Raw genomic sequence first — 25429 nt, 5'->3', positions numbered from 1 at the left:
GTCTAAGAATAATTTTGAATGAGTTGGCATAAGTTGTAAAGTTCGTGTCTACCTCCATTTCATGTCATACGGTTTCCAGTTAACGGTTCCTTAACTATTTTTGGAGAAGTTATGGGACACAGTCTCCGTGTCAGTGAACGCCCAAAGTTGAATGGGTTCCGCAGTTCTGCCTGCAGGGAGCGCTGTGTCCTGTGAACTGTGAGGGACGCGCGGCCTGCAGTTCCTTCACTGACCACACGGTGGCGCTGAGCTGGCCTCTCCGACCCAGGGCGCATGCGTGTTCCCCCTCCCTGCCCGCAGCTGAGAGGAGTTCTGTCTCCTCAGGCAACGCCGAGGCTTCGGCTGGGACGCCCGGCTCAGCGTCTCTGCTGACAGCAATTCAGTCTCCTTAGGACTCGCTGGGGTTTCGGTTTCAGGACGACGCAGGGCTGAGTCCACGCTGACGGAAGCTGGGTTTCCTGAGGACCCAGGCGACGCCGGGAGATAAAGGTGAGAAGAAGTGGGGAGAAGCTTCCTGGGGGGACTGACGGCTGACGGGGGTCCGTCTTCACGCGACCCAGGAAGGGCTTGGTGTGCGAAGCCGGGTTTTCGGTCACTTCGGCGTGCCGTGTAGCCAGCATGTGGTATGGGGTGTCCAGTTTCCCCAGCACCATTTATTGCGGGGCCTGCCCTTCCCCTCGGTGTGTCCTTGGCCCCTTTGTCATCAATTAACGGGCCCCACGCGTGCGGGCTGGATTCTGGGCTCTGCGTCCCGCCCGTCGGGCCCGTGCGCCTGTCTCTGTGCCAGTTCCGCACTGTTTGGGGACCGCAGCTTCTCAGCAGAGTGTGCAGTCAGGAGGGAGATGCCTCCAGCCCGTCCTCCTCGCTCAGGGTCGCTTCGGGGTCCTTTGTGGCTCCACACAGCTGTTAGGAGGATCTGCTCTGTTTCCGTGAAAACTACCATTGGAATTTCGGCGGGAGTTACGCTCACTGTGTACATTGCTTTGGGAAGAATGGACATTTTAACACGATGAGTTCTTGCGTTCCGTGAGCACGGGATATCTTTCCATTGACTTGTGTCTTCAGTTTCTTCAAGTTTTCAGTGTGCGGGTCTTTCACGTCCTTCGTTAAATTTATTCTAGGTATTTTGTGCTTTTTGATGGAATTGTAAATAGCTTTTGTTTGTCTTTTCCCTCTTTCTGATGGTTCGTGATTAGTGTTTAGAAACGCAGTTGACTTTCTGGGTATTGATTTTGTAACTTCACTGAGTTCATTTATTAGTTCTAATAGTTTTTTGGTAGAGCGATGTAGAAAACTGGAACTCGAAAATCCCACTGTTTCTGTCATATTTAGGTCATCCACAACACCAAAGACACAGTGTCTCCTACTAGAATCTTCCCACAGTGCCTGTCAATTCCATGTGGACTCCTATAAGGGCAGTTAGGTTCATGACTTTGTGTGAAGTGGGTCTGGGTTAAGGCTTGGCCTCTATAAGAAAGTGTAATATTTTCTCTGCCTTTCTGGTGTGGTCTTGACATGGTGTTTTGGAAAGTTATTGACTTTGCAGTAACTCCAAACCTACAGAAACTTGGGATAGCAGAACAAGGTACTGGGTATCTGCACACTCAGATTACCCAGACTTCCTTGCTTTACTGCTTTAGCCACTGAACACACAATACTCCAGTGCATTTTACCCAAAACGGGGCCCCCCTTCCAGGGAACTACCACGTAACCTCCAAATGAGGAAATTATGATGGTTTCCACATTGCAGTCCAATCCACGGGCCCACTTCAGCTTTCACCAGCTGCTCCAGCTCTAGGGAAATGTCTTTTCCCATTCTGATCCAGGTTTCTTTTTCTGGAACAATGACTGATACTTCCCCTCATTTTCACAACCTTGATGGATTTGAAGCACACAAGATGAGTATGATCTGGGTGGCTTTTCTGTATTGTCACAGGTATCAGTACTTCATTTGTTTTGTGTGTGTGTGATTAAATGTACCGATCATTTACCATTTAAACTATTTTAAGTACACCATGCTAGGGCATTAACCACACTCACATCGTTGTACAAGTATCCTCACCATCCACATTCAGATCTTTTCAGTTTTCACCGGTGAAACTCTGTAGCCATTAAACACGAATTCCCCTCAGCCCCTGAGGGCAACCACATTCTACTTTCTCTCCCTGAATTTGACTTTTCTGGGTCCCTCATATAAGTGGAATCATATCATTTTTGTCCTTTTGTGACGGAGTTATTTCACTTATCTTTTTTTTTTTTTTTCGGTACGCGGGCCTCTCACTGTTGTGGCCTCTCCCGTTGCGGAGCACAGGCTCCGGACGCGCAGACTCAGCGGCCATGGCTCACGGGCCCAGCCGCTCCACGGCATGTGGGTTCTTCCCGGACCGGGGCACGAACCCGTGTACCCTGCATCGGCAGGCGGACTCTCAACCACTGCACCACCAGGGAAGCCCTATTTCACTTATCTTAATGACTTCAAGGTTCATATATGTTGTAGCACGTGTCAGAAGTTCCTTAATTTTTAAGGCCGAATGACATTCTTTTGTGTGTATACCACATTTAGTTTATCCACTCATCCTTCAATGGACACTTGGATCGCTTCCACCTTTGGCTATTGTGATTAATGCTGCTGTGAGTATGGGTGTACCCTTATCTCTTCCAATCCCTGCTTTTAGTCTTTTGGGTATATACCCTGATGTGGAACTGATGGATCATATGTTAATTCTGTGTTTACCTTTTTGAGGAGCTGCCATACTGTCTTCCACAGGGGCTGCACCATTTCACTTTATTCCTTTCATGACAGAATAACATGGCGGTTTTTGGGTCAGCCCCATTGTGTTTATCCATTTACCCACTGATGGACGTTTGCATTGTTTCTTCCTTTTGACTCTTGTGAACAGTGCGGCTCTCAGTTTATATGTACACCTGTTTTCAGTTCTTTGGGGTCTCTATCTAGGAGTGGAGGTGTTGAACCATATGATAATTGTACATTCATATTGTAAACATAGGTTGCACCCTTTTCCATTTCCACAAGTCATGTTTAAAGGTTCCAGTTTCTCTGCATTGTTGCCAACATTTGTTATTTTTAATTCTCATGATGATAACCATTTTAGAGTGTGTGAAGGAGTTATTGCAAATTGTGGTTTTAATTTGCATTTCCCTCCTGTCTTGTCGTCTACTTGTTGACCATTTTCATGTCTTGTGCAAAGAAGGGTCTATTTAAGTCCTCCGTCCCTATTTAAAATTGGGTTGTTTGTTTTTGTTGATGAGTTATGAAAGTTCTTGATATACACTGGATAAAGAAAGACTCATCAGATATATAATGTGGAAATATTTTCTTCCGTTATGTGGGCTGTCTTTTCACTTTCTGGATTGCATCTGGTCATTGTCAAGCCACGGAGAGAGGCTTGACAGACAGGGCTGTGAGGGACAATTATGTTTGACTTGGCCAACATGTCAAATCGACTTGGCCGACACGTCACATTTCCTTCAAGCCTCCAGATCTGTGAGATAATAAATTTCTATCGCATCTAGCTGCTCAGTGTGTGGTATTTCGTATGGCAGCCCTAGAAGATAATAAAGATTTTGGTATCAGGAAGAGGAAGGCTGCTTAACACTTACCTACACATGTGGAAGTATTTTTAGATTTGGGTAATGAAAAGAGGCTGGTGTTGGTGTGCTTAATAGGAAAAGCTCAGATGGATTGGAAGACCTGTTGGTAGAAAATGTACATCGATGGAGATTATGGTGAGGGATCAGAAATGAAAGAGGAGAGCTGAGAGAAAGCTTCTGTAATCTTAGAAATACATATATAAGCATAAACAAATAAATGTTGGTGATATCTCAGATGGAAATGGAGAACGTGCCATTGAAAACATGTGGAAAGGTGAATCTTGTAATAAAGTGGCAGAAAACTTTTCTGAATAGTATTAGGTTGCATATACAAATTAGAACGTGAGTGTGATGATTTTGGATGTTTAGCTGAAGAGATTTCTAAGCAAAGTATTGAAGAAAGTATGGCCTGATTTCTTCTTGCTGCTTGCAGTTATGAGAAGAGAAAGTGAACTGAAGAGACAATTATTAAGAAAAGCAGAAAGAAATCCTGAAGTTTTGGTAACATCTCAGTCTATCCAGATAACCTACGTTTGAAATAGAGCCAAGGATGTGCCTGGAAAAACTTTCGCTAAAGGATTGATGCATGTGATTCATACAGTCAGCCGTCTCAGCAGAACCAGGAATAGCTATGTGGTCATACAGGAAAGGCCTGTGGAGGATCCTCTTGTCTGGTGACCTGAATCTCATGAACTGCATAGAAGGCCAAGAAGGGTTTTGAGAGTCTGACAGTAGCAGACACAATGTTCCTCTGGACTGAAATAACCAAATGGGGTGAAGTAGAGAAAGATTGATTTGAGGACAGGGACAGACGGAGTGGCTCGCTTGGTTGCTACTGCCACCCAGTGTTCAGAGGGCACAGGCTGAGGTGCCAGGGTCACAGACAGGTGGGCCCAGAGGACAGAGCATGCAGATGAAAGGGAGCAAAATTTGCCACCCCAGTGTGTCTCATTGTCTTGAGGATTAAATTAAGGTCATTCTTTTTAAGAACAGAAGAGTCAGGAAGAAATTTTGACCTCCCCCTTAGCTACCTATAGAATTTAGATAGAGGACCTGTTACCAAAATAGAGCTGTCAGCAGAAATATGTGCAAAAAACGTGGGCTAGGTGTGGTGGTGTGGGGGCCAGGAGACTCAGCAGGGCCTAGAGATCAGAGTCCACTCTGTGTCCCATTGTCTCCACTGGCCCAGCAAACATTTATTTATCAAACATCTACTTTTCCATTTTCATGTGAATTGCCTTCTTCCCCTTTGAAGTCCCAAACCACTAACCCCAACCTGCTCTTTCGTCTTTACCCTAAGATGATATTTAAGGTGAGTTACTCAGGTTTCCTGGGTCTCTCCCATGTATACATATTATTGAGTGTTTATTGGAATTTTTCCTTTTAATCTGTTTCATGTCAATTTAATTTTTAGACCAGCCAGAAGGACCTAGAAACGTAGAGGAAAATTTCTTCCTCCTTGATAGAGCCAATACATTTTTTTTGCTTATCTTAAAATCCAATAGAATTTGCTCTGTTTCTTTCTGACTTGCTTGACACCTTGTTTACATCATTTTCCTTTTTTGCTTTGGGAATGGGAAACTCTATCCTATGCCTGCCCCACCAGTGTAATTTGAAAGCAAAGAACTTGGGTTAAAGAACAACAAATTATAAAACTTATTAAAATAGCAAGTGAGACTTTATTCAATACTACTGCAACACGAGGCAGACTGGACTAAACTCCAAATACAACAGGGACAAGTGGGGATTTATACCAACTGGCAGAGTGATCAGATGTAAACTCACTTATAGGAGGTAACAAAGGTCAGAGGATCTTCTTAAACTGGCTTAAGAGGTTCTTGCTAAATGCAGTCAAGGTCTTATATCTCAAGGGTGGAAGATCAGGAATTTGATCACATATCAAGGGTGGAGAAATTCTCAGTAAATTGACTTAGCAGGAGTCTTACTAAAGGCAGGCCAAGGTTGAGGTCTCCTCAAGAAGGGCGTTCAGAGGAGCATCACTAAAGTTTGATCAAGGAGGGAGTCTTTGTCAATCCACCTCTCTGGCTCAAGGTAAGAAGAGGCATTCTTCTTTCCTCTGTACAATAGAAGTCCATTTCTTGTTCAGTGGGTTTTTGATTGTTAAGGGCTTCCTGTACTGTGTGTTGAGAGTTTATAGTAGAGGATATTGTTTGTATGATGTGAGCCTTTAAACCTGCAATAAGGGGGATTATCAAGAGAGTAAAATAAAAGCAAAGATTAATGGTTGAGCTTTGTTTTTATTTCCATTTCTCTAGGAGGTGGGTCAAAAAGGATCTTGCTGTGATTTATGTCATAGAGTGTTCTGCCTATGTTTTCCTCTAAGAGTTTGATAGTTTCTGGCCTTACATTTAGGTCTTTAATCCATTTTGAGTTTATTTTCATGTGTGGTGTTAGGGAGTGTTCTAATTTCATACTTTTACATGTACCTGTCCAGTTTTCCCAGCACCACTTATTGAAGAGGCTGTCTTTTCTCCACTGTATATTCTTGCCTCTGTTATCAAAGATAAGGTGACCATATGTGTGTGGGTTTATCTCTGGGCTTTCTATCCTGTTCCATTGATCTATATTTCTGTTTTTGTGCCAGTACCATACTGTCTTGATTACTGTAGCTTTGTAGTATAGTCTGAAGTCAGGGAGCCTGATTACTCCAGCTCCATTTTTCGTTCTCAAGATTGCTTTGGCTATTCGGGGTCTTTTGTGTTTCCATACAAATTGTGAAATTTTTTTGTTCGAGTTCTGTGAAAAATGCCAGTGGTAGTTTGATAGGGATTGCATTGAATCTGTAGATTGCTTTGGGTAGTAGATTCATTTTCACAATGTTGATTCTTCCAATCCAAGAATATGGTATATCTCTCCATCTATTTGTATCATCTTTAATTTCTTTCATCAGTGTCTTATAATTTTCTGCATACAGGTCTTTTGTCTCCTTAGGTAGGTTTATTCCTAGATATTTTATTCTTCTTGTTGCAATGGTAAATGGGAGTGTTTTCTTAATTTCACTTTCAGATTTTTCATCATTAGTGTATAGGAATGCCAAAGATTTCTGTGCATTAATTTTGTATCCTGCTACTTTACCAAATTCATTGATTATCGCTAGTAATTTTCTGGTAGCATCTTTAGGATTCTCTATGTATAGTATCATGTCATCTGCAAACAGTGACAGCTTTACTTCTTCTTTTCCAGTTTGGATTCCTTTTATTTCTTTTTTTTCTCTGATTGCTGTGGCTAAAACTTCCAAAACTATGTTGAATAATACTGGTGAGAGTGGGCAACCTTGTCTTGTTCCTGATCTTAGTGGAAATGGTTTCAGTTTTTCACCATTAAAAGCTTTTGCACAGCAAAGGAAACCCTAAACAACACCAAAAGACAACCCTCAGGGGCCTCCCTGGTGATGCAGTGGTTGAGAGTCCGCCTGCCGATGCAGGGGACACAGGTTCGTGCCCCAGTCCTGGAAGATCCCACATGCTGCGGAGCGGCTGGGCCTGTGAGCCATGGCTGCTGAGCCTGTGCGTCCGGAGCCTGTGCGCCACAACAGTGAGAGGCCCGTGAGCTGCAAAAAAAAAAAAAAGAGTAATGTACCAAAGTGTTCATTGCAGCTCTGTTTACAATAGCCAGGACATGGAAGCAACCTAAGTGTCCATCAGCAGATGAATGGATAAAGAAGATGTGGCACATGTATACAATGGAATACTACTCAGCCATAAAAAGAAACGAAATTGAGTTATTTGTAGTGTGGTGGATGGACCTAGAGTCTGTCATACAGAGTGAAGTAAGTCAGAAAGAGAAAAACAAATACCGTATGCTAACACATATATATGGAATCTAAGGGAAAAAAAAAGGTCATGAAGAACTTAGGGGCAAGACGGGAATAAAGACACAGACCTACTAGAGAATGGACTTGAGGATATGGGGAGGGGGAAGGGTAAGCTGTGACAAAGTGAGAGAGTGGCATGGACATATATACACTACCAAACGTAAAATAGCTAGTGGGAAGCAGCCGCATAGCACAGGGAGATCAGCTGGGTGCTTTGTGACCACCTAGAGGGGTGGGATAGGGAAGGTGGGAGGGAGGGAGACGCAAGAGGGAAGAGATATGGGAACATATGTATATGTATAACTGATTCACTTTGTTATAAAGCAGAAACGAACACACCATTGTAAAGCAATTATACTCCAGTAAAGATGTTAAAAAAAAGATTAATGGTTGAGGCGGACTGAAATGACAATTTCTTAGTCCAGAGTGCAGCTAATCAAGAAAATTTCTAGACATTTGGCACAAAATATCTTTAGATGGTGGAGTGCCAACATCAGTGCCAGTCTGATGGATTTCTTGGATGGATTTACTGAATGTTCCAGGTGGTGGCATAGACATCAGAGGGATTTTGATAAGATTGTCCACAGTCATGGTATCTCCTGGAGCAGAGACTAAAAGGTGCAGAAATTAGGTGAACTTCCTGAGGAGCTTACACAGCAGCAGCTCCAGGCACCAAGGTTATTCGCATACCATCCTCTGAAGTTTCTTTGAAGTTTTTGTCAAGTTGTCCTGCATCAGCTCACACAGCTTCATTAGGTACTGGGGGGGAAGATCAGCTACAGACAGCTTAGAGTCACAGTGAGGATCTGGGTAGTCACGTTTTGGTTCTTCATGATGTGAATTCTGGAGGGTGGGATAAAATTCGGAACATTACTTTGGAGAGACGTAGCCAGATAGTGAAGGCAGCTACAAGAGGTGAGAATTTGTTAAGGGCCAACTAAATATGAGAAATGGCAGGATCGAGACAAATTTACAGGTAGATAAATACCTTCTCAGAGAATTAACTGGGCTGGAATCTGATAACCCAATAGGACTGGCTGTGGTTTTCTACTGAAACATAAAATCTCTCCGTATAGTCACCCTACTTGTGATCAAACCTTAACAAAGGTTATCCTTTTTTACAAAATTCATCTGTTCTAATTAGATTTGGCCTGATTATTCACACATGTTCAGCAAGAATGATTACTGACCATATGAACATTTTAGTTTGTTTTGGTTGAATTTTTCTTAAGGAATCTCAGGTTGTAGTCTTAAAAGCCTCTTGAGGTTAGGAAGACATGCCAAGAACTTACCACCAGACCTCATATGCAGTAGCTATAGATTTGGGTGAATTCCTCTCTTCTGTCATCATTATCTCTTCTATAAAATATTCTAAGGTTCCTGGTCCTATCAAGAAGTGCCTTTCCTTACTTTCCTGTAAGGCTGGGTACCACGTGAGCCAGGATGCAGGCCAGTTATCCTGAGATGTCTTTGTAACCACTGGCAATAAAAATCAACCTTAGTGTCTTGAACTCTCAGGACACATCTGATTTTATACACATCGCTCTAAAATATGACAGTCCAGTCAAAGCCTTGGTTACATGGCCAATATTTCCAAGTATGTTCTGTTATAAGGAGGGTAGATTCTGAATAAACCCACGCAAAAAATCAAATTCTGGCAGGAAGTGGAGCATTACGAACTTGGAAGACATTTTCACAGTTTCTTATGGAGTTAAACATACACTTACCATGCGACTGAGGAGTGGGCTACAAAGTACTTACCCAACTGAGTTAAAATTTTATGTTTGGACTTCTCTGGTGGCACAGTGGTTAAGAATCCGCCTGCCAATGCAGGGGACACGGGTTTGAGCCCTGGGCCGGGAGGATCCCACGTGCTGCGGAGCAACTAAGCCCGTGCGCCACAACTACTGAGCCTGCGCTCTAGAGCCCGTGAGCCACAACTGCTGAGCCTGTGTGCCACAACTAGTGAAGCCCATGTGCCTAGAGCCCATGCTCCTCAACAAGAGAAGCCACTGCAATGAGCTCACTCACCGCAACGAAGAGTAGCCCTCACTCGCCTCAACTAGAGAAAGCCCACGCGCAGCAACAACGACCCATCATAACCTAAAAAAAAAAAAAAAAAAAATTTTATGTTCACACAAATGCCTTCATGGGAATGCTTATGTCAGCTCTATTCATTTGAACCGTTTTCCAGTCTCTGAATTTTGCTCATATGGTGATTGGTTTATGGAAAATTTCCAAAATAATTAGTGAATACTCATATCTATTGGGTAATTTCAATTACATAAACCCATTTCCTGAGGCACCTTCAACCTAAACATCTCTGTCACCTCCTCAGCCCCAGCACAGCCAACCTCTCCCTCGGGGTTTCTGACATACTCAGGAGGAGGTTTCAGCCCAGGGACTGGGAAGTTCCTTACACGTAGCCGCTGGTGCCAGAAGAGGACCCTGCCAGTCCAGCCTGTGGTGAGGGCTGAGAGACTTCTGTGGAGGATGCTGCACGGTTGTTGGATGATGCTCTCAGGGCAAGACATACCCGTATTTAACCTAGGGTATCTCAACTTATTTGCCCATTGATGAGGCAGAATATTTCATATCCAGTGCCTGTCTAGCCAAGGAAAGATGGATATCCCATGGGCCGTACTCAGTGGGATGCCAAGGCCCAAGTCCTAATCCTCGTTGAGAATATGTGTCCCCCATCACATCCTTGACCTCTGTGCAGACAGAGTTCTTCAAACTGAGAAAGAAGCCCCACAGGACATGCCTCTCTCTCTTTTTTTTTTTTTTCCCGGTACGCGGGCCTCTCACTGTTGTGGCCTCTCCCGTTGCGGAGCACAGGCTCAGCGGCCATGGCTCACGGGCCCAGCCGCTCCGCGGCATGTGGGATCTTCCCGGACCGGGGCACGAACCCGTGTCCCTTGCATCGGCAGGTGAAATCTCAACCACTGCACCACCAGGGAACCCCCTTGCTTCTCTTTATGAACCCACCTTTGAATGACAGGGAAACAACCTGAACATGTTCTGAGCTTTGATAACTAAATGTTACTCCTAGGGTCAGACCGTCTCCCCAAACTGTGCAACCATTGGATTAAAAAAATCCTGTTTTCCACTTCTAAGAATTAGGATATCTAGAAGGCCTACAAATTTACCTGTTAAGCACAGTTCTCATTGCCTTATTGAGTTGGGTATGTGTTCCCAATGGAATCCAATATTAATCACACAGGAGTAAGCAGTCCTTAACAACTCTTAATTTAGATTTGTTTTAGCTGAAAAGAGAAGACTCAGTCCCTGAGAGGAAACCACTCGTCAGTTCCTTCTGCATCTTCTCCTGGGACTGCAATCCTGTGCTGGGTGGGTCCTGAGCACCTCCACTACCACCCTGCAGGGAAGGGTCCTGCCTGGTCTCACACTGTATTTACCTCAGTATCTCTAGTCCAGTATTCAGTGGCTGTGCCCTGCCTTCAGAATCCTTTTACAGTGACACCATATTCTTTCTACATCATCTCTTGAAATAGTGAATCGGCCTTACTAAACCCACATACTTTACAGGGAGACCCCAAGCAAGAATTTTATGAAAGCACAAGGGAGCCCTTTCCCTGGAGGTGCCAGATGCATTGATACAGTTGACAGCCGTGTGAGTCAATCAGGGGCTTTGGGGGTTCCTCTCATTGCCTTTGGGCTCCTCTGGTTTAATATTATGTCAGAGAACACCTGCACATAGAAGCCATGGATCTCAATGCACACATAACATCTAATATTCCAATAATACAGACACACACGCACACACAACACAAACACACAGTGGCTAATTATCATAGTAATGCACTTGAACTTTCTTCTTTTCTATACCTAGCACACGGGCAGTGCCCTCCGTGCCCTCACACACACTGACCCTAGGCTTGAGTGTGTGACTTGCTTTGACAAACAAAAGCAAACACAGTAAAGTGGAGACTGGAGTGTGCATGCACTTTGGGTTTGCCTGTTCTTGAAGAATCTGGACACTGCAGTTGCCCCGTGGGAAGGGTACAGGCTTGCCCCACATTGTCAGAAGTGGGGCACAGTCACAACATTTCTCACTCATAGTGCTGCACCTGAGGGACCCCAGAGACCCCACCTGCAGGAAGGAGGACCCTGAGAAGTCTGAGGAGGAAGAGGCAGCGTTGTTGTCAGCTGACTCAGGTGATGCTGTTCTACTGGGTCACCAGGTGGGTGGGACAGTAGCAGGAAGATGAGCTAGGTCAGCTCCGTGAGGGATGCCCTGGCTTTTGCAGGACACCTCATCACCAGAAGTTTCTCCATCCTCGGGCTCAATCCTGCTGGCCATCTTTCCTCTTGACCGCCTGCCCTGTGGACCTAAGACCCCAGCATCTGACAGGTACACAGACCCACTGCTTAATCACCCACAACTGCGCCAACTGTGGGAAACCTGCGTCGTCTTCTACATCTCCGGTGGAACCCGGATTGTGATTACACCTGGGTCCACCAAAAACTCCTGGAGGAGGAGGGAAACTTTGTCACAGAACACTAAGGAAAGAGAGAAGAACAGACTGAGGCTGACGAGCGAGGATCCTGAGTTTGGTCTGTAAGCTGCAGGTGTCAGAGGCTTCAACCTGATCTCCTGTTCTGGACTTTGTCTCACTGTGGTCTCTGGGCATCCCTAAGTTCTCCTCCTTGGAGGGTCTGTGTCGTGCAGCACTTACAGCTTTCATCCACTAGTGTTATCCTGGGGCCTCAGCACTGTGCTAGTCATCTGGGGGAGAGGAGTCTTATATATTCTTATGATTAAATCTCAGTGAGGCAGTTATCCCGTGTCTCTAATCTGATTCTCACAGGGTTTCTGCGGTGGTGTCAGGGTGGGACTGGTTCCCTTCTGATTACCCACCTGATTCACAAAAAATTATGACCAGGGAGCTTGACCTTATTAGTTGCACAAAAATGTTTCCTAATTTTAGGGAGAAAGAAAATAGAGATATGTGACTCATGAATACTTAAAAAACTTAAACGAAGGAAAGGCATTTAATAAATATAAACAGTATCAGAAATTCTCTTTCAAAAAGAAAATGAAACATTATGTATCTGTTATTTTTTTAACTTGTCAAAGTATGTTTTCTGCTAAAATATACGTAAAAACCTGTGTGTGTATGTGTGTGTGTGTTAAAATGTAGCCAGATTTGTTTTCATCAGGTATGGTGAGACACACGGACGTGGAAGTGATTGTCAGTTTACACTCACAGATCCCTAGAAACGGGCACACACCACACAGGGGCCACTCAGGGAGGCACTGGGGTTGGTCAGGAGACAGAAGAGGGGGCGGGACGTGCACCAGAGACCTGATTGGGGTTTTGGAATGGATGAGGCAGGGTACGTATGCTGAGTAAAATTAGCACTGGATAGCCTGAATAATTTTGTCAGGCTCTTGGGCATGTGCGGTTCCTGGTTGTCTGAGACCTGGCCCTGGGGTGATCCAGGTCGGGAGGAATGTGGAAAGGTGTGTGAGAGCTTGTAAGAGAGATAGAAAATAGAGATGTGCTCTGGATTGGTGGCTTGTATATCAGAGGTACACCTGCAGGAAGGTGTCTGATACCTGCAGGAGTTTGCAGCCCAGGAAGGGGCAGTCTGTGCAAGATCAAGCCCCCCCAGATCAGAACATTGAGAATACAGAAATAGGGAAATATAGTTGCTACAGTTGTCCCTGCGGTGCTCTGGCTTCAAATTAAGGGAACTTTGGGTGAGTGACTTTCAGAGAATATGGCAGAAGTCACTCTAAATGGAATAAAACGTTTTACTATGAGAGTAGGAAGAACAAACACAAGTAAAAATATAAAGATTCCTTGTACACTGGCTCATCACCAAGTGCCTATTTGTATGGCATTAGCCAGGAAAATAGATTTGAGGTTTTGGGGCTCTCTAACAGTACCTGGGCGGAGTTGTGAAGAGTATTAGAATATGCTCAGGTCGAGGAGACGGGTCCAGAAGTTATGCCCTTTGAGAGTATGAACTGTAAGTAAGTTTATACAAAGGTAGTAGTGTTTGTGTACAGCCAAGGCTGTAGTAGGAGCGGGTGGTCCTACTCCATAGAGGTCAAGGTGTTGACTGCAAGGAGGCCGGTGCTTCCTGGAGACAACATTTATGTCCATTATTTTCTTTCTTTTTTAAACTTCTGCTCCCTGCAGTCATTCATTTATTTATTTATTATTATTTTTTTTTTTGGCTGTGTTGGGTCTTCGTTGCTGCGCGTGGGCTTTCTCTAGTTGCGGTGAGCAGGGGCTACTCTTTGCTGCGGTGCACAGGCTTCTCATTGCGGTGGCTTCTCTTGTTGCAGAGCACGGGCTCTAGGTGTGCGGGCTTCAGTAGTTGTGGCTCGTGGGCTCTAGAGCGCAGCCTCATCCATTATTTTCTTTAAATAAAGACTTTATTTTTTTTGAGAGCAGTTTTAGGTTTGCAGCATAATGGGGGGGCAGTACAGAGCTATCCCATATACGTACTGACCCCCCACATGCACAGCCTCCAGCATCATCACTACCCTCAGATGGCACATTTGTTATAGCCGATAAACTGTCACGGCACACGGCAATAGCTTACCTTAGGGTTCACTCTTGTACATTTCACGTGACTTTAGAAATGTATGACATGTGTCCAGTATTAAGGAATGATAAGGAGTATTTCCCTGCCCTAAACGTCCTCTGACTTCACCTGTTCATCCATCTTCCTCTTCCCGAGCTCTACACAGTCACTGATCTTCTTACTGTCTCCATAGATTTGTGTTTTCCAGAATATCACAAAGTTAAAGGCATACAGTATGAAGCCTTTTCGGATTGGCTCCTTTTACTTAGTAATATGCATGCCTCTTCCATGTCTTTTCATTCTTTTATTGCCAAGTAATATTCTATTGTTTGGATGCACTACAGTTTATTTATCTGTTCACTTACTGTAGGACATCTTGGTTGCTTCCAAGTTTTGTCAACCATGCATAAAGCTGATATAAACATTTGTGTGCAGGTTGTCACGTGGACCTATGTTTTCTATGTCTTTGGGTAAATACCAAGGTGTACGATTGCTTGGTCATATGGTAAGAGCATGTTTCCTTTCATAGAAACTGCTAAAATGTCTCCCAAAGTGGATGCACCGTCTTGCGTTACAACCAGCGCTGAATGAGTTCCTTTCCTTCTGCAGCCTTGCCGGCACGTGGCAGGTAATTGCGATGTGTCATGACAGTTTATCAGCCTTGCCGGCATGTAGGGTGGTCCATGTTCCAGATTTTGGCTGTTTGAATAATTGTGTATAGTCATCACATCATGGTTTTACTTTGCATTTCCCTGATCGCATGTGAAGCAGAGCTTCTTCTCATATGCTCATTTGCTATCTGTTTATCTCCATTGGTGAAGTTTCTATTCAGGTCTTTGGCCCATTTTTTTAAAATAAATTTTTAATTTTTTAAAATTTTTGGCTGTGTTGGGTCTTTGTTGCTGTGTGCGGGCTTTCTCTGGTTGTGGTGAGTGGGGCTACTCTTCGATGCGGTGCGCAGGCTTCTCGTTGCAGTGGCTTCTCTCGTTGCAGAGCACAGGTTCTAGGTGTACGGGCTTCAGTAGTTGTGGCACACGAGCTCATTAGTTGTGGCACGAGAGCTCTAGAGCACAGGCTTAGTAGTTGTGGCGCATGGGCTTAGTTGCTCCGTGGCACCAGGGCTCGAACCCGTGCCCCCTGCATTGGCAGTCGGGTTCTTAACCACTGCGCCACCCGGGAAGTCCCTTTGGTCCACTTTTTAATCAGGTTTTCTGTTTTCATATTGTTGAGTTTCAAGCGTTCTTTGTATAATTGGGTAACAGTACTTTACCAGATGAATCTGTTACAGATAATTTATCCTAGGCTGTGGCTTGTATTCTCATTGTCTTGACATTGTCTTCCACAGAGCAGAAGTTTTAAAATTTATTAGAATCTAGCTTATCAAAGATTTATTTTATGGATCCTAAAAAGTCATCATTCATTCTACCCCAAATCATCTAGTTTTTCTCCTGTGTTATCTCATGGAGGTTTTAGAGTTTTGAATTTTACATTCAGCTCTGTGAACCATTTTACATTCAGCTCTGTGAACCATTTTCAGTAAAGTTCTGTGAAGACTATAAGGTCTTTGCCAAGATTCACTTTTTTGCATGTGGATGTCCAGTTGTTCCATTTGCTAAAAAGCCCCATTAATTTTCAGAACGGCACAGATAGGAGTAATGTCTTCCAGACTTTGCTTTAATCTTGGGAAAATGGGGGTGTACATTGTGGCAGAGAGCAAGGATTATACCAGGGTTGTGGTCTAAGCAGAGGGTGAGCCCAGACACATAAAAGAAATCCCAATATCAAAAGAAGAAAAGCAGTAAAGGTTCTGTGTTCATCATTTGTGTTTTAAGAGGGAACGTCCACAGGCTTTACTGGGGCTTAGGATTTAGCATCCAGGATGAAGTCATCACCAATGGGAAGGTCTTGAGTTGGACAGGTATCATCCGGGATGTGGACTGGAGAACCTCCAAGTGAGTTCCTGTTGCAGTGGATGTGGGTCTCAGCATTTGCCATGGTTGTTTGAAGCAGCGTCTCTGGCAGAGTGGGCTTCCAATTATAATTTACTGAGAACAACTAGACCGTTACTAAGTAGATCAGCAATCATCAGGATGATGTGAGCTGTGCTTGACCAGTCTCTGGTATTGTTGTTGTTTGTGGACATATAGGGTCCTGTATCAAATGAGCCACCTGCCCTGTAGGAGGTTATGGTTAGTGCTTCCAGGAGAGTATGTGCCCTAGATCTGGTGTCCAACCCTTTTGGGGGAAGGATATGGGGGAAAGGATGTGTCATGATAGTTTAGGGAAGGATATGGGGGAAAGATAGTAAAATATATTAAAAAATAAATCAAGCCATGGGGAAAGGGAGAGAAACATTCAGGGGATTATGAGTCAGACTTGAATTTGGAAAGGAATTATTTGAGAAGAGCATTATGTTTCTAATATCAAACATCTGCCTAGGACCTATCAGGGACATGATGGTTCTATTGAATGATATTCCAAGACCCTACATTGTGTGTATTGAAAATAAAATGTATAGTTTAGTTGCTATTAGTAAAGTCTATAACTCCAAAGGAAATACATACTGCCCTAGTAAGGCATTGTAGGTCTTAGCGTACATGGAAATATGCGTCATTTTGATTTACGTTTTAGGTGTCTTTGAGGCAAGAGATTCCCAGATACTTTTACACCAAAGGGGACAGTTTTTGGACAATGGCCCAATAGTTTATTATAAATGAGAAGATGGGGTTATTTGTTGTCCAGGGTATCTACTGCTAAGGCCACTGCACCTGCCCTGTCCCTGAGACTAGACCTCGTGCTCCTGAATCCAGAGAACTCCTTGGTGTCCTGATTACACCCTGCAGCCCAGCCCCTCCGGTCTCCCTGCAGGGAGGTTTGTGTCTGGACTCACACTGATCTCCCTTTATTGTGTCTCTTGCACAGTAATGCATGGTTCTTGTCCACGGCTCTCAGGCTGTCCGTTTGCAGATATAGCATGTTCCTGGCATTGTCTCTGGAGATCACAAATCAGTCTTTCACAGAGTCTGCATAGTTAGTGCTACCAGTACCAGTATTAATGGATGAGACCCACTCCAGCCCCTTCCCTGGAGCCTGGCACACCCAGCTCATCCAGTAGCTACTGAAAGTGACTCCAGAGGCTGCACAGGAGAGTCTCAGAGACCCCCCAGGCTACACCAAGCCTCCCTCAGACTCCACCAGCTGGACCTCTGCAAACACAGAGACGTCCTGGTCAGGAGACTGTCACACATCCACTGATTCCCTCACTCGTATCCCCTCACATCCTCAGTATCTCTTGTTCTCCATCAGTTACCTTGTAAAATAGCAACAAAGACAAAGCAGCTCGGCCCAGACTCCACGGTGAGGTGTCTGTGTTCAGTCCTTGCACAGCTGATGCCGAGGCAGGGCCGTAACAGTGAGGTGTGGGGGTCCTCCGAAGGACGACTTGGGCTCGAAGATGCCCCAGCTGGTCCTTCCTTGGACTGAAGGACACTTGGTGTCCCATCCAATCTTACTTCTCTCTCTGTCACTCAGGGTCAGAGCTGCATCAGGGCTGACGTCACTCTCAGCATCACAAACATACTTTCCTAAAAACAAATTCTGTGCACATGGAATCCGTTTTCGATGACTGCTTTTCAGGTGACCTGAAATAACTGAAAAAATACCTTAGCATAGTTATTGATAATATGAACCTGCTTCTTTAGGCAAATATAAAATAACAACGGCAATGGTCAGTTTTATGTGTCAGCTGGCCTGGGCTCCGTCTCCAGTTACTCAGTCAATCCCTAATCCAGGTGTTACCCCGAAGGTATTTTGTAGATGTTGTTAAATTCTATCATCATTTTACTCTAACCTAGAAATAGTATCCTAAATAACCTGGTTGGGCTTGGTTCAATCACAGCAGACCCGAAGAAGATGCAATTCCACAGTGGACGGCAGCTTCATCTGCTACTCGAGATTTCCAGCCTGGCCTTCCTGACTGACGTCTGGCCCCAAGAAGGTTGTATGTCTCCAACCGGCCGCACAGCCTCCATCCTCCAGAGCTCCCAGCACAGCGGAGTGTCCATCAGGCTTTGCTGGAAGCCACAGGTCAGGGTGGTGACCCCACAAGAGTTTGATCAGGACAAGTTCAAACTCCACATCCCGTTGTGTCTAAACAAACATCACTCCCTTGAGTACTCGTGTCCACTTAGCTTCCCCAGCGAGTGCACGTGCAAAGGACAGCAGGCACGTCCTGGTCCACAGCAAGTCTGAAAGTCCCATCACACCTTCCCAGGTGCCTGCAGGAGCCACAGCCTGGGCCACACCTAAGCTCCAGGTAAAGGGTCTGCCCCTGGGGTTTAGACCACAGAAAGGTCACGACCCCTTTTCAGAGAGTGGAAGGAGAAAGGGTTTGGGGACAAAAAGATGAAGGAGAAAGAAAACTGATTCACAGAAGAAGAGACAGCCTGATGAGTGTTCACTGTTCAGCGTTGAGTCTGGTGAGAGGAAGGTTAGATCGAAAATCCATCGGCTTCTCTCAGGGACTCGCCCAGCCTTAGGCTCCGTCTGGCTGGGACCAGGACAGCAAAGACTGTCCTTGTCTAGGATTTCTGTTGAGGTCTGTTCTCCCAGTCTGATAGGAAAGCAGCAGCCAAGCCTCACACATCCCTCGTCCCACACATCCTCAGGCCTCCCCACATCCCTGCTTCTGGTGGCCGTGAGCAGTCATTACTGGCTCCGTAGGTGGGACTCTGCATTGGCGCACGCGAGACTGTGTGCTCGTGTTAGAGCAGAAACTTCTAATCAGAGATCTATGGTTGGCGAACAATTACAAACGTACAGAGGGTCTACGAGAGATGGTGAGACGCAGAGGGAACCACAGGCTCTGGCAGGAAACCTCCGCCTTCATCCGCACCTGCTCGTGTGGCTGGTCTCTGTGCTCAGTGGGTCCTGAGCACCCCTGGGGGCCTCAGCCCTGCCTCATGGTCCTCAGTGAAACCTGCAGCCCAGACCCTCCTGTCTCCCTGCAGGGAAGTTTCTGTCTGGGCTCACCCTGACCTCCCCTCCCTGTGTCCCTCGAACAGTCTGCAGCCATGCCCTCGGTGGTTACAGAGCTCAGCTGCAGGGAGAACTGGTTCCTGGGTGTGTCTCTGGAGATGGGGAGTTAACTCCTAGGGGCTGGGGCTGGGGCTGTGTCATCTTTCTAGCATATTCCTGATGACCAGTGCAGCCCCTACCCCAAGGGCTGATGGATCCCAGCTCCAGCAATAACCACTGGTTGGGATGAGGAATCCAGAGACAGCACAGGTGAGGGAGAGGGTGTGCAAGGTGCGGTCCTGGGCCCAACTCCTGTACCTGCACCTGGGACAGGACACCTGGCAACAAGGAGAATCAGTCGCTGTCAGTCACCTGTGGCCACAGCCATCCCCACAGCCCCGTGTCTGACACCTGCAACCCTTGTCAGGTGACACCTGACACCTGGGGAGGTGTCACCAGGCAGAGGAGAAGAACCCACAGCCTCCTCTTCTTCCGGACCACAGCTCTGCCTTCCCCAGGGACCTCAGCCCTGTCTGCGGAGGGAGCTGTGAGCTCCTGCAGCCCATGGGTGGACTTCACCCTTGAGCTTGACGAGGAATTTTCATATTGGAAGCCTTGTCCTTAGAAGTGGGGAGAGACTGAAGAACTTCTTGTCTGCTATTTCTTATTATTGCTAACCAACATATAATCATTCTCCCCACTTTCTAAGGACTCAGATTGTTTTCTATCCATAACGGCCCTTTTCTCCTTTCTTCTCAGTTAGTTTTTGCAGGTGTTAAGTGGAAGAAATAGTCCTACTCTATCTTCTGCTGTTTGAGAGCTGACACCTTGAAGTTCACTCCTCTCTTCTTCCTCTGCCCACTGCTGGGAAATTCGGTAAGAAGCACAGCTTCTCCCTCCTTCGATGCAGGTGGGAGATCAAAACCACGTGAGCCCCGCCTGTGAGCATAACACTTAACCCTCCCACACCCAGGAACCACATTAAAAACCCTAATCCGTCTCCATTGCTGGTGCTCTCAAACCATTTCTGATGTTCTTGAGAGGTCTGCCCTGCTCTCAACAGACACCTCAATAATGGAGGTGATAAAGTTTTCAAATTCCTTTCCTGTGTGCCTGTGGCATCATCAGACTGAACTTCTATATGGAGCTTTGGGGGGGGATGGGTGTCACCATGCATCGCCTTGATGTCCACTGTTAATGCTGTTGGTGCTGTGAGCGTGGTGTCAAGTCAATAACCGCCACCACCAGGGCCTGCCTCCTCTCGCTCTGGGTGTGTGATGCCGGTGTCGCCTGATACCCGTCATGCGCTCTAAGGTGCTGCTCGCTGGCTGGTTGTGCTCTGAGCCGTGCCGTGTAGTGCCGCGTCGTTGACTGCAGCAGAGCCTCTTGTATGGATTTAGCCAACTGACTTCAGAAGTTTTGAGAATTAACTGGTATTTATGGACAGGAGTAAACAGTCGTGAGGGACTCTGCCTTCTGTGCATGGGAGTGCTTTCCTCCTATAGCAGCACATCTTCCTGATTCAGAGGTTTTAGAGCTAAGCATAGAATCACGAGGCAGAGATGGGCTGGGGGAGACTGCTCTAAGGAGAGGAAGCCCCAGACCCCGGCAGGGAGCAGCCCTGAACCTCCATCTGCGCCTGCTCCTGCGATCAGCCTTGCGTTGGCAGCGCTGACCTCCCTCTGAGGCCCTGAGATCTCCCGGGAGACCCTGACTGTTACCCGCAGCCCCCACACCTGCCCCTGCGAGGAGGCTTGTGTCTGGCTCACCACGCACTCGGACTGCAGTGGCTCGGGCACAGCTGTACCTGCCTGCACTCCTGGCCTTGGAGCTGCACAGCTGTGAGAACACTTGCTTCTTGGTTGTGTCCCTGGAGATGCTGACTCAGGACTGGAGGTCATGCTGTCCTGAGTGTGCCCCTGAGCCCAGGCCACAGCAGCCGCTCCAGCCCCTTCCCTGGGTGAATGTGGATCCTCCACAGGGGATATTCTGAAATTGGGAACATGTGGACGACACAGGTGAGGCCGAGCCTCTCCCTCATGCCTTTGTACAATGTGGTTCTCAGCCTGGGTACCTGGGAAGAGAGAAAAATCCTGAGTCACGTGGGCACATGGCCTCATCCCATCATCCCATTTCTGAAGGAAAAGTCTGATTCTCTTCAAGTGGTTTAAGATATGTAGTTAAGTCAGGCTTCTCATCATGATGTGTAGGCAGACAGAAGGGCTTGTGGCCTCCGGATTCTGAGGGGGGGATTAGTGCAGGTCTGCAGTACCGTACCTATGAAACTGGGCCTTAAGAAAGCATTCCATGCTGAAGAAAGTACTTTAATGGAAGACATAGTATGAAAAAACAAGTTAGCGTCCATTGTCAGCTAACAGGCACCAAAGGAGATTGTGAGATATAATTTTACAGTAAAATGAAAACAGGCCCAGATAGAAGATGGGAGAAGAAGAAAGAAATGAGAAGCAAAAAGGTAAAAGCCATATGTGTAAGCATAATTAAATGGTGAATAGAGGGAAAAGAGTACGTCATCTTGTACAGGGTATAAATTAATTAAAGAGTAGAATTAACATTCAGAAGGTCAGTGGGAATTCGTTTGAGACAGCAGAACTGGGAGCATGTAGGGTGAAGCCCTGGGGCTGCACAGGGGGTAAGGGAAACATCATTAGATTTCTATGCGTCAATTATCCTCATCCTGTGCTCTGCGAAAACCCTAATGTGGAAGTGAACGAGCGTCTAACTCTCGCCCTCTCAGAGGGGAAAATTAGCCGGTGTGTTAGATCCATCAGGGATGAGCAGGCCCAGTTGGGATGGGGAGGAATACAGAACAGCAGGCAGAAGGCAAGGAGTAAATGTCCTCCCTTGGAAGTTCATCCCCGATCACATCCGGTTTAAACGGCAGGGAAATATTCGTAGTCTGGAGGACAATGAAATTTTTCTTCTGATCATGACCTGATAACTCGATTTTTTTCCTCCCCTCAAAACAAGTACAAAATTTCACAAGAGTGAAATATTTGTTCTCTCACATTGGGAACCAACAGAGAGAAGGGATCAGCACATGCGCGGGAGGAACCTACCGCCGTCCAGGAAAGAACCACAGAGAAGGACTAGAGGGCGCACCCCTGGGGCTCTCGTGGTCAGGAGCAGGGGCTCTCCTCACCCGCTGGGGCAAGGAAAATAAAATCTGATAAACAAGGGAGCACCAGATGGTGGCCTCTGAAGGGTTTTACAGAGCATTGAGGAACGATGCTGACCCCGTAAGCCCTCAGTTCCACGGTGGCACTCATGGACATAGTCCTCCGCTCTCCCACCTCAGCCCTGGCTGAGTTCATATCCAGACCTATCCACTGCCACGCCCTGGGACTGTTACCTAATCCCATTAGGAGACCCACCCAGTGACCTCTTTTGCTCTATCCCTGTCTCCTTTTTAGGAAGTGGCCACAGCAGATGGTGTCGACCTGGCTCCCCTGGGATCCTGCTTTTAACTCACTGGCAGGTGTCCCTGAGCAGAGCCCCAAGGCTGGCAGAGGGCCAGGTCACTCTGGGGGCAGCCGTCTTGCTGCTTGGACTCTGGGCAGTACTGGCTCCAGTCCAGTGCTCTCAAGGCCGTCCCTCGTGGCGCTACCTCTCTTCGGAGTTGGTGATACCCAGGAAGGAGTTGCACCGAGGCAAGGGTGTTCAGACGCCAGGCTGGCTCTCCTACAGCCTGCGTTTTGGGGGCCAGAGGCACGTTATCCACATGCGGCGCAAGAAATTATTTTGGCCCGGACACCTGCTGCTGATGACTCTGGATGACCAAGGAGCCTTGCAGATGGACTACCCCTTCGTCCCTTCAGATTGTTACTACCTCGGCTACCTGGAGGAGATTCCTTTTTCCATGGTCACCGTGGACACGTGCTATGGGGGTCTTGAAGGTATTATGAAGTTGGATGACCTTGCGCATGAAATCAAACCCCTCAAGGATTCGGAAAGGTTTGAACATGTGGTTTCTCAGATAGTGGCAGATGCCGGTGCAACAGGACCTGCGTATGGACCGGGACACAAGGAGGATAGACACCCACCGTCCCCTGAAGCAGATGTCAGTGTAGCCCCCAGGAGTGGTGCTAGGGTGTTTGCAGCACATAAGGGAATTATGAAAGGATTTGTTCAATATTCTAATTCAATGTATCGTGTATACAACAGTGTGTCTAAGTGTGTGGAAACCCTGGTACGTATGTGTAGTATAGTGGACTCCTTTCAACAAGGTCTTGCTGTCAGGTTCTATCTAGTCGCAGTGGCACTAGTTAATGAAAGAGATCCAACTGTCATGAATGACTATAGAGCACCAGGTGGTGCATACGCTCGTTATCACGCAAAGAATTTCAGACGAGTCATAGAAAGCGCTTCCTCCTTGATGGTAATCCGTGATGGACCACGGCCAGGCCAGTTTGAGCCAGAGACCTATCCCGTGTGTAACACCAGTCGTAGCCTGCTCTTCGTTGGTTATCTAGGCAGACATTATTTAATGTTAGCTATTGTGTCAACTCAACTCATTGGGAGAAGTTTTGGTCTGTGGTATGACGGTGATAACTGCTATTGCATGCGAAGGACCACCTGCCTTATGGCAAAATACCCAGGCTTGACAGATGCCTTCAGTGACTGCTCCATCGGGCACTGGTGGAACATAGTAGCGATACGGGGCAGTTGTATATTTAACACGACGGTGAGCGATTTTAATGAAAGCCTGATAAAGACGCGTTGTGGAAACTATATAGTAGAGGACTGGGAGCAGTGTGACCGTGGCCCCTTCAAGCAGTGTTATAGCAACAAATGCTGCGAGTATGACTGTATGTTGGCGGAAGGGGCTACTTGTAATGAAGGACTGTGCTGTACAGACTGTATCTACTCTGAACCTGGGACACTGCAGACCAATCCAAAATACATGTGATCTTCCAGAGTACTGTTTTGGAACAACCAGTCAATGCCCGGAAGACTTTTATATGCAGGATGGAACGCCCTGTACCGAAGAAGGCTACTGCTATCATGGAAACTGCACTGACCGCACCATGCACTGCAGAGAAATCTTTGGAAGACACGCTACTAACGCTCATGATGTCTGCTGTACAATAAATCGAAAAGCCAGTCGATTTGGACACTGCACAAGAAATGATAGGGTGTTGAACCATGCTGCTTGTGGAGAAGCAGACATAAAATGTGGAAGGCTGTAGTGTAGCAATGTCACTCATGTTCCCCGGTTGCAGGAACATGTTTCGTTCCATCAGTCAGAGATCTCAGGGGTCTGGTGTTGGGGAGTAGGCCGTCACTATTCCCCAGAAACAACTGATGTTGGTCATGTGAGAAGTGGTACCCCCTGTGCTCCTGAGAGGTTCTGTCTCAATAGCACCTGCAGTGCTCGTATAGATGCAATAACTTATGACTGTCCCCCTAAGAAATGCAATCATAGGGGAATTTGCAACAATAGAAGGAATTGCCATTGCCGTGTAGGCTGGGAGCCTCCACTGTGCTTAAAGAGAGGTCCTGGAGGGAGCACGGACAGCGGACCCAGTTCAAGGAGAATTCGCTCAGTAGAAACAAGCCAAGCCTCGATCCTATATTTGAAACTGGTCTTTGGTCGCATTTATGCCTTCATAGCTGCACTCCTCTTTGGTGTGGCCACCAGTGTTAAAAATGTCAAGACCTCCAGAGTTAAGGAAGTGTAGTAGGTGATAAATAAATTATAAACCAGCCTCCCGACCCCTGTACAACCATTGGTAATGTAGAAGTAATATCAATATATATGATGAAATCAGTAATAAGATGGCAAAGATGAATACCATGTTCTTGAAGTCTGCAGGAGAGGACGGCAGGTTTCTGGACATCAGGGGCGGTCGAGAGGCATCGATGTTCTCACATCAGGTCTCTTTGATAGGTCGCTGATCAGCACTCCGAAATAAATCTTGAAAAACCACTTGTTGGTGCCCTTTAATATTTTGTAAACTCTAAGAGAGCAAATTGAGCCTGAGACTTTGGCCCGGAGAGGGACCTGAGTCAGCAGCTGGGTCTTGACCTGAGTTCACTGGTCCCAGTAATAACAAAAATTTTCATGGGCTTCTTTCGGGGCAGCTTCATGACATTTCTCCAAATCAGTGCTCTTGAACACTGGGGTTTTCCGCTTCCTCTATTTACTCTCTTCTTCTCTAAACCCAAAGTGGGTTCAGGGTAATAGAGGGCCCCTCCCAACCAGCACTGTCTGTCTCCTTCTGGGGTGGCTGTGGTCTGTGGGGTGAGAGTGATGTGGGCTCCATTCCCACCAAGCATAAACTAGGACACTCTGGAGAGCATATTTCCCAAGGTGGGACATGGAGATCAGAAGGCTGAATGTAGCATTCACTGAAATTCCAGCAGAAAGGTAGGTAGAAATGC

The 25429-nt window shown here is 46.4% G+C and overlaps 1 protein-coding gene across 1 annotated transcript; it reads left to right on the top strand.

The window, feature by feature from the left end:
* Nucleotides 1-70: 70 nt before the first annotated feature.
* LOC307177853 (disintegrin and metalloproteinase domain-containing protein 29-like) lies at nucleotides 71-24063 on the top strand. Its single transcript, XM_079905300.1, has 4 exons — nucleotides 71-489; nucleotides 17910-18097; nucleotides 19787-19903; nucleotides 22459-24063. The coding sequence occupies exon 4, from the start codon at nucleotides 22767-22769 to the stop codon at nucleotides 23952-23954; it is 1188 nt and encodes a 395-aa protein (XP_079761426.1). The 5' UTR covers nucleotides 71-489; nucleotides 17910-18097; nucleotides 19787-19903; nucleotides 22459-22766; the 3' UTR covers nucleotides 23955-24063.
* Nucleotides 24064-25429: the final 1366 nt, after the last annotated feature.

This window comes from Stenella coeruleoalba (assembly GCF_951394435.1).
Source record: "Stenella coeruleoalba genome assembly, chromosome: 19".
Lineage (NCBI taxonomy): Eukaryota > Metazoa > Chordata > Mammalia > Artiodactyla > Delphinidae > Stenella > Stenella coeruleoalba.
Note: the sequence above shows the minus strand (reverse complement) of the source record. Positions and strands in the feature narration are given on the sequence as shown.

What these genes read in the sequence shown, in the direction of transcription:
- LOC307177853 (XM_079905300.1), top strand. Translation starts at nt 22,767, where the DNA reads ATGCGGCGCAAGAAATTATTTTGGCCCGGACACCTGCTGCTGATGACT.